This window comes from Pelobates fuscus, chromosome 1 (genome assembly GCF_036172605.1).
Source record: "Pelobates fuscus isolate aPelFus1 chromosome 1, aPelFus1.pri, whole genome shotgun sequence".
Classification (NCBI taxonomy): domain Eukaryota; kingdom Metazoa; phylum Chordata; class Amphibia; order Anura; family Pelobatidae; genus Pelobates; species Pelobates fuscus.
In genome coordinates, this window is record NC_086317.1 from 3,407,966 (window position 1) to 3,417,931 (window position 9,966).

The 9,966-nt window shown below is 47.6% G+C and overlaps 1 protein-coding gene across 1 annotated transcript in view; it reads right to left on the reverse strand.

Moving 5' to 3' along the window:
* Positions 1-8,127, reverse strand: part of CASQ2 (calsequestrin 2) — a 104,408-nt gene extending 96,281 nt beyond the window's left edge. The window contains exon 1 of the mRNA XM_063445811.1: positions 7,823-8,127. Within this exon, the coding sequence (XP_063301881.1) occupies positions 7,823-8,056 (234 nt within the window). The 5' untranslated portion in view covers positions 8,057-8,127. The remainder of the gene's footprint in view (positions 1-7,822) is intronic.
* Between the last annotated feature and the right edge of the window lie 1,839 nt (positions 8,128-9,966).

Sequence of the window (9,966 nt, forward strand, 5' to 3'; positions counted from 1 at the left end):
TTTTTCCGTAATTGAGATGCTTCGTCGGCTGGCATTTTCTTTGATCCGTCTACTGTCAATTATCGTACTTGGAATGTCCAATTAGGATTACTCTATTTCCTGGAATAGATACCAGAGACACAAACAGCGTTGGATTGGTGAATTGAGCGTTGAAACAGCAAATACGAAGCCTCCTGTCATGTTATAAAATTGTAGATTATACTAGCTTTAGTGTACCTATAATCTTAATTTTATTAATGACAGGAGGCGAGTATTTCCCACCCATTCTTGTCCCTCCCTTGTTTAATGTTATAGTTTAGATTATCAGGTACGTATGCAACTCTGTTTGTTGTCTCTGATACCTGTCGCTTGTTCATTATGTCTGTATTTCTTTTCATAAGTAGGGTTGGGATATCTACATATTAAGGTTAATTTTGGTTGCTACATTGGGTACCTACATGTTGTGAGCGTGAAAGTGGCATTGTGGTTGATGGAAGATACATCAGGCCGGATTTGCTAAACTGCAACCTGAGAATTTTCAGTTAAATGCCCCAGGGAGATGTTAGTGTTTTCAATCTACATTGCTGAGGTTCTGCAAAACATGGTATGGATCCCTGGGGCAGAGTATTTGGAGAGTAGGGTGGGCCAATGCTCCAACAGCATTAGTTGCTGTGTAACAAACCACAATTTAGATCAGACTTAAGAGTTAACTAAATTGACACTCACCTGTAGCTAGTCAATTAGTGGACAGGCCTTTAAATGAAGAGGGCAGCCTGCTGCAGGGGAGGGAAAAAAAGACAGCTAGGAGAGTGAATGACAACTGTGTTCATTGCAAAGACATTTCTTTTGTTTGGAAAATTGGTAAGTGGGAAAGCCACCCAATTGCAGATAGCAATTTCTTGTCTAGTAAGAGCAAGGGATTTTGTTTGTTTTTGTTATTATTTGAAGCACCTGTTTTCTTATTGAATAAAAAAAGGAAAACCGAGCTGACTGTGTCCTGGACTTTATATACCCTAGAAGGCGGTGGTTACTGCAAGATCTGTGACAACCCTACCTGTAAAAGAGGTGGTTTGTTACAATGTTTATTCTGAGTACATTTCATTGGATAATCAACCTGTTCGATTCTGTTTTTCTCTCGTTTCAGTTTACAGTCCATCAACACTATCTAGTTTGACGGTTACACTCGGATGGTGGACATCGTTATATTCATCGTATCTAGGACTTTGTTTCTTCCCCATGATGTTCTCTGCCTTTAATAAAATTAAGATTATAGGTACACTAAAGCTAGCATAATCTACAATTGTGTTTTGTTTGTGGACTTTTATGGAACATTTTTTCCATTGCTCATTAAGGACTAGTATTGAATTCTAATTATCTCAAACGATTCACGCCCACCTTATGGACATAAATATGGAGTGTGGGCATGTTGAGGGCAGATCTGAGGAAGCCGGCATACCGGTGAAACGCTTCATCACGCCCTGACGTCACACGCACGCACTTTGCTCAAGCCACGCCCTATGGGAACTGCTGACGCAACATCCCACAGCCGGCAGTGGAGTAGCAGAAGTGAAATCCGATCGGTGGGGTGAGCTTATGGGTCCTTTGGCGGCTGCTGCTGTTTTTAAAGTATTGCAATAAAGATTGGATATTCTACAATTTATCATCTAGTCCAGAGTGATATATCTTGGAGCTATTAAAGTTTAGAGCCGGCTTCTCTGCTCTGTTTGTGAGGGTTCCCTTTTAAACTTTGATATTGCATACAATGTATTGTGCTATATTGCCCTATGAGGTTCTTTTATTCTTATTTTACATGTATGCTCTCCCAATGAAATCAACCAATATTCTACAATAAGTTTGTATGTTACACTGATCCACATTTTTTTTCACGAATTGTGGCACTTATATTGCATTGTGTTTGCACCAAAGTACTATTGCACTTTATAATATATGCACCTTAATTGATTTTGTTTTAAGGGCATGTTGCAATTTTTACTAATATTGTCTTAAAGACACAGCGCACCTTAACTTTCATTTTATGCTAATTGGGTGCAGGTGGCCCTAATTGGAAAAGGGCTGCAGGTGGTTCAGTGCTGCTTAATCCAGGCAAGGGGTCAGGTAGCAGAATAATGCAGACAGATATCACGGCAGAGAACCTGACTGGGATGCTGGAGCTGTGAGTTCAAACCTAGCCAGGTCTCTTAAAGGGGCAGTCACGCCTTGCTGTCTGCAGGGCTCGGGCTGTGCCGTGACATTTATTCTCTGTTTATTCTCGGTGTATTCTCTGTTAGCCCGGTCACACAGTTCTTATAGTGAGACACAGTTTATGATATAATCATTGACCTGGTGGAAACCTGTGAAACGATGATTAACATTTCAGACAGGTACAAGAAGAATCTGTTTTCAGATATCGAGAGTGTCAAGAAGTGGGAAGACGTCCAGTTGCAAACTTGAGCTGATGAGACGATCACGAGATATCAGAAGAATCAAGGTGACTCTGACAGGACTATTCACTAAAGCGAGAACTGTCAGGATTTCCCAGGAATTTAAAGGGAATTTCAAAGTTTGGGCCAAAATAGGATATTTTGAGTTTGAATTCACTTTGAATTTCTGGCAGTTCTCACTGTAGTGAATAGCCCTGTTTGCATACGTGAGAACGGGAAACAGACACGGATCCAGAAATGAATCCATAGAACGTGTTGGATGCAGTGACTGAGTGTCGGGAGAAGTAAGATGAGAACCAGGAATGGACAGTGTTGGGGATGAAGAAGCGGGAGGTCCACAGCTGACAAAAAGGATCAGACAGAGAAGAATATTTGGCAGAGGGAGAGAGTGACCCTTGGGATGAGTCATCAGTCACTTTTTGTAACGTATTTTCACGATATCTCTACGAGGAGAAAGCAACCCAGATGTCCACAGATATGCAGGGAAAACATGCTTGCACACCCGTTGCTGTATGCGGACCATTTCTGGCCATGGCTTCTGGTATCCAGTACTCTTTTTACAATTCTTGTTTAGTTTTTCTTGGCTTTGGTTTTCTGGTTATCTATTCTATGTCTGGTTTTCTTTATGCTGGATTTTCTGGAATTCCCAGTCTCCTGGATTCCTTTAAATGTTTGCCATTAATCCTTTTTGTTTCAGGGTGTTCCTGCTAGCAGTGGTCTCATTCCTGTGCTCCTTTCTTTGCAGGTAAGTGCTGTGTGTGTTTTATTGTTGTTTATTTAGTCATGCATGTCTAGGCAGTTAGGAACCCACCGTAATTGGAGTACTTTGCCGCAGTGGTGGGCTGCATACATCTTGGCCATTTATGTATGTCTAAATCTCCAATGTTTATTACATATATAGTACTTAGTTATTTCTCCTCTTGTTTTGCCTTGTATCCCTTGTATCAGGGTTCTCACCGGGACCTCCAGACTGCCAGACGGGGTCGCCCCTTTAGTGCCCAAAGAGGGATTTGAACCTAAGTGCTCTGCAGTCCTGGACCTGCTCTCTTACCTCTGAGCCACCATATCAGCTCAAGAGATAGCCAGAAGTCTATCTTGCCTTATTCCCAGCACTGGGGGCTGGACATTATTCTGTGGCTGCTTCAACGATCCTAGCACACCTGCGGCTGATCACCCATTAGCCAGGTATAAGACACTGCCTCTCCCTAAGGGCAGTGTCAGTTCATTGACTCTGGTTAGAGTATTGCTATTCCATGTTCCAGTGTTCTCCTGACCTTGGATTGATATTCGTTTGTACCCTGACCTCTGGCATCCCCTGACCTCGGCTCGCTACTCGTATCTCCTGATTTCTGGCATCCTCTGACCACTGGCTTAACCACGACTATTCTCCTGGTTATTCCTTTTCTGTACTGCGACTTCGAGCATTAACCTGCACAGCCCCCGTGCACAGACTCACAGGCCAGGTGAGTTCTTCCTTGACCACCTTGGCCTGTGTCTAATTGCAAGGGTGAGCATATCTCTGCATATTGGACTCCCAACAAGGTAAGCCCTGACACCTTGTCTTGTTTTATTTTGTATTGTATTCCCAGTTCATGTACAGTCCTGTCCTGCCCTGTCCATGTCCTGTTCATGTTTCCCTCATGTCTTGTGTACATGTTCTGGGTTCTGCTTTCTGTCCTGCTCCGGTTCTGGGTTCTTCTAATCTTGTCTTGTTATCATGTTTGGTGCCTGTTCTAGTCTTACCTGGTTTCTAGTACTGGATACATATCTGCATAATATCAAGCTCCTGGGATCCGCAGAAGCTGAATCAGGGCCATGGTGCACAAACCCTGGTGCTCAACAACAGGGGGAGTTTGGTTACCCTGCACCAGACCCTAATTGTTCTTTTCTACGCTGTGACTCCTACCATCATCAGGCATACAGGGGTCCCGGTCTCTGGACCGCCACCCGTGACACACACGCAAAGAATGATCTCAATATCATCTCAATAGCTGTGCCACTCTGACACACGACATTAATGACATATTCCAGTATGGAAGGACAGGGGTCCCAAAATAAAGCCCCATTTATATTATTTTATTTGTTTTTTACTTTACATATCATAACCTTGCACTGCGGTATAAATCAAGTAATTCAAAAACAGTTTGACTCTCTGCAATGAGGAGGGGGAGGGATTCTGTAGTTGTTATAGTACTTGAATTGTTACTTTAACTTCTCATATAGAAGCTTGGCTCATGTCTATGAACCATTTGCTGGGGGCGGCCATTAACCTTCTGTGTGACTGTTGGGAATAGAATCAAGACGAAAAGATGTATCACTTTCTAATAGTTATCAGCATGTTATTTGATAACAGCGGCTGGAAGGAGACCTGACCCTCGGCCTGACACCTTCTCATCCTCTTCACACGTCTTAACATCCCAGGGTGTGAATTACTGCCGTACGGCCGTGCCAAGCTGCTAAAGTGTCATCTTGAAGGAGAAACAGAACAGCTTGCGAAACCCCAGTGTCAGCCAAGTGTTGGAGGGACGGCCATTAAACTGGTCACGGAATTACAGATTTAAGGCTAAACTAGCGAAGCTGGAACCATTCTCCAGCTCAATTCTTTTTCGATCTCAGCTCCATCGGCCTAAAATGTGCAGGTCATATCTCCACTCTTCTCAGTGACTGGTATTTAGAGGGTTAATACGAGTGAACCAACTGGAAGTTATGGTCACAAACGTACACATACACCATCATGTAACCTGTGTAATATTAAGGACAAACTGTGCTTCCTACATGGCGGCTGTTCTGTCTGTGAGTCCCTGCATTCTGCTCCTTAACACATGGGACACTATACGGGACTCCAGCCACCATTACTGCGTTAATCAATACAGGACTCCAGCCACCATTACTGCGTTAATCAATACAGGACTCCAGCCACCATTACTGCGTTAATCAATACAGGACTCCAGCCACCATTACTGCGTTAATCAATACAGGACTCCAGCCACCATTACTGCGTTAATCAATACAGGACTCCAGCCACCATTACTGCGTTAATCAATACAGGACTCCAGCCACCATTACTGCGTTAATCAATACGGGACTCCAGCCACCATTACTGCGTTAATCAATACAGGACTCCAGCCACCATTACTGCGTTAATCAATACGGGACTCCAGCCACCATTACTGCGTTAATCAATACAGGACTCCAGCCACCATTACTGCGTTAATCAATACAGGACTCCAGCCACCATTACTGCGTTAATCAATACAGGATTCCAGCCACCATTACTGCATTAATCAATACAGGATTCCAGCCACCATTACTGCGTTAATCAATACGGGACTCCAGCCACCATTACTGCGTTAATCAATACGGGACTCAGACCCCCTTAATCAATAGAACTTGTGCAGAGACTCCATTTTATAAATAAAACGACTCCTGAATACTAAACGGTGTATTTTTTTTATTTATATAGTGTGTTAAAAATCCCAGCCTGGAATGTCCCTTCGAAGCCAAATGGAAGATAACTGTAGCCCACCCGTGTCTCCCCCATTAAGGTCCTACACAGAGTAAGGGAGCGGTTACTAAAATCTGTTCATGTCTGAGACACACAATCCGTTTCCTGTGACCTCATCACCGCCAGTAACACCTCCACATCCTACATATTCATATTCGTATGAAACCAAAAAGGAACATCCCCGGGGGCCAGCCGAGGCATGGAGGTCGTTGAGGGCACAGGCCACCAGCCCAATACAAACCCACATATGTGCAGACTCTGTGCTTTTATATATCCAGGTATCTACTACCCTTTCTATATCACTGTTACTGCTCCCACTGGAAGGCTATTCCAGGTATCTACTACCCTTTCTATATCACTGTTACTGCTCCCACTGGAAGCCGATTCCAGGTATCTACTACCCTTTCTATATCACTGTTACTGCTCCCACTGGAAGGCTATGCCAGGTATCTGCTACCCTTTCTATATCACTGTTACCGCTCCCACTGGAAGGCTATTCCAGGTATCTACTACCCTTTCTGTATCACTATGCTCCCACTGGAAGGCTCTTCCATGTATCTGCTACCCATTCTATATCACTGTTACTGCTCCCACTGGAAGCCGATTCCAGGTATCTACTACCCTTTCTATATCACTGTTACTGCTCCCACTGGAAGGCTATGCCAGGTATCTGCTACCCTTTCTATATCACTGTTACCGCTCCCACTGGAAGGCTATTCCAGGTATCTACTACCCTTTCTGTATCACTATGCTCCCACTGGAAGGCTCTTCCATGTATCTGCTACCCTTTCTATATCACTGTTACTGCTCCCTCTGGAAGGCTATTCCAGGTATCTACTACCCTTTCTATATCACTGTTACTGCTCCCACTGGAAGTCTATTCCAGGTATCTACTACCCTTTCTATATTACTGTTATTGCTCCCACTGGAAGGCTATTCCAGGTATCTACTACCCTTTCTATATCACAGTTACCGCTCCCATTGGAAGGCTATTCAAGGTATCTACTACCCTTTCTATATCACTGTTACCGCTCCCACTGGGAGGCTATTCCAGGTATCTACTACCCTTTCTATATCACTGTTACCGCTCCCACTGGGAGGCTATTCCAGGTATCTACTACCCTTTCTATATCACTGTTACTGCTCCCACTGGAAGGCTATTCCAGGTATCTACTACCCTTTCTATATCACTGTTACTGCTCCCACTGGAAGGCTATTCCAGGTATCTACTACCCTTTCTATATCACTGTTACTGCTCCCACGGGAAGGCTATTCCATGTATCTACTACCCTTTCTATATCACTGTTACTTCTCCCACTGGAAGGCTATTCCAGGTATCTACTACCCTTTCTATATCACAGTTACCGATCCCACTGGAAGGCTATTCCAGGTATCTACTGCCCTTTCTATAACACTGTTACTGCTCCCACTGGAAGGCTATTCCATGTATCTGCTACCCTTTCTATATCACTGTTACTGCTCCCACTGGAAGGCTATTCCAGGTATCTACTACCCTTTCTATATCACTGTTACTGCTCCCACTGGAAGGCTATTCCAGGTATCTACTACCCTTTCTGTATCACTGTTACTGCTCCCACTGGGAGGCTATTCCAGGTATCTACTACCCTTTCTATATCACAGTTACCGCTCCCACTGGAAGGCTATTGCAGGTATCTACTACCCTTTCTATATCACTGTTACTGCTCCCACTGGGAGGCTATTCCAGGTATCTACTACCCTTTCTATATCACTGTTACTGCTCCCACTGGGAGGCTATTCCAGGTATCTACTACTAATATGATAAATCAGTGAATTAAACATTACTGTGCAGCCTTTAACATTAAATCACAATCACACCTTTGCAATACTCTGCAGGTTGCATGATCCGCCATCTTACCTCCAGCACCATCTCTGCCATGTGGCTCTGCCGCTGCGCAGTGCGGTCTCCTGGTGCAGGGCTCGGCAGTAACAGAACGCCGAACACATCATATCTCCTCATAGCCTGCCGGTAATTGCCGTCTGACAGCTCTAGCACACGGTCCCTTCCATCATAGGATGGGAATCGGAGACCTTCCTCTGCCGCACACAGGGCGACAAACACCCCAAAAACAAACAGCCCCATGCTCTGCATCTCCCCAAACTCAGCAGCACGCAGCAGCCGAGGATGTGTGACTGCATGGCTTAGGGTTACGAGTACACCTGGCACCGCTCACGCCCCCCTGTCCAATTTTAGGCAACAGTTGTTTCAGGGCTATAAATAGCTGCTGAGGTTAGTGGGGGGATTAGCCAGAGAGTTCAGAGGAGAAGCACAAGACTGGGGGGAGAAAGGGAGCAGGGGGCTGGGGGAGATGGGAAGCACAAGACACGGGGGGGGGGGGGAGAGAGGGGAACCATGATAGAAGGGACATAGAGGGGGGAGGAGAAGGGAACCACGAGACTGGGGGAAAAAGGGAGTATGGAGCTGGGGGTGGAATGAGCATGCGTTTGGGAAGAGAGGGTGAATGGAGCTAGGGGGAGAGTGAGCATGGCCCTGGGGCGAGAGGAATCTTGGGACTTGTGGGGGGAGAGGGAGAATGGGGTTGGGGGAGAGATAACGTGGGCATGGGGAGGAGAGGAAGCATGGGGTTGGGGGAGAGAAAACAAGGGGCTGGGGAAAGGGAGCATGGCATTGGGGTGAGAGAGAAAATGGGGTTGGGGGAGTGGGAGCATGGGGTTGGGGGAGTGGGAGCATGGGGTTGGGGGAGAGGGAGTATGGGGCTTTACGGGAGAGGGAGCGTGAGGCTGGGTAGGAGAGGGAGCATGGGGCTTTAGGGGAGAGGGAGCGTGAGGCTGGGTAGGAGAGGGAGCATGGGGCTTCAGAGGAGAGGAAGTGTGAGGCTGGGTACGATAGGGAGCATGGGGCTTTAGGCGAGAGGGAGCTTGGGGTTGGGGGAGAGGGAGCATGGAGTTGGGGTGAGTGGGAGCATGGGGTTGGAGGAGAGGGAGCATGGAGTTGGGTGGAGTGGGAGCCTGAGGCTGGGAAGGAGAGGGAGCATGGGGTTTGGGGAGAGGGAGCATGGAGTTGGGAGAGAGGGAGCATGGAGTTGGGAGAGAGGGAGCATGAGCCTGGGAAGGAGAGGGAGCATAGGGCTTTGGGAGAGGGAGCGTGAGGCTGGGTAGGAGAGGGAGTATGGGGCTTTAGGGGAGAGGGAGCGTGAGGCTGGGTAGGAGAGGGAGCATGGGGCTTTAGGGGAGAGGGAGCGTGAGGCTGGGTAGGAGAAGGAGCATGGGGCTTTAGGGGAGAGGGAGCCTGAGGCTGGGAAGGAGAGGGAGCATGGGGTTTGGGGAAAGGGAGCATGGAGTTGGGAGAGAGGGAGCATGGAGTTGGGAGAGAGGGAGCATGGAGTTGGGAGAGAGGGAGCATGGAGTTGGGAGAGAGGGAGCATGAGCCTGGGAAGGAGAGGGAGCATAGGGCTTTGGGGGAGAGGGAGCGTGAGGCTGGGTAGGAGAGGGAGCATGGGGCTTTAGGGGAGAGGGAGCGTGAGGCTGGGTAGGAGAAGGAGCATGGGGCTTTAGGGGAGAGGGAGCGTGAGGCTGGGAAGGAGAGGGAGCATAGGGCTTTAGGGGAGAGGGAGCATGAGCCTGGGAAGGAGAGGGAGCATAGGGCTTTGGGGGAGAGGGAGCGTGAGGCTGGGTAGGAGAGGGAGCATGGGGCTTTAGGGGAGAGGGAGCGTGAGGCTGGGTAGGAGAGGGAGCATGGGGCTTCAGAGGAGAGGAAGCATGGGGTTGGGGGAGAGGGAGCATGGGGCTTTAGGGGATGGAGTTGGGGGGAGTGGGAGCATGGGGCTGGGAAGGAGAGGGAGCATGGGGCTGGGAAGGAGAGGGAGCATGGGGCTGGGAAGGAGAGGGAGCATGGGGCTGGGAAGGAGAGGGAGCATGGGGTTGGGGGAGAGGGAGCATGGGGTTGGGGGAGAGGGAGCATGGGGTTGGGGGAGAGGGAGCATGGGGTTGGGGAGAGGGAGCATGGGGTTGGGGAGAGGGAGCATGGGGCTTTGGGGGAGA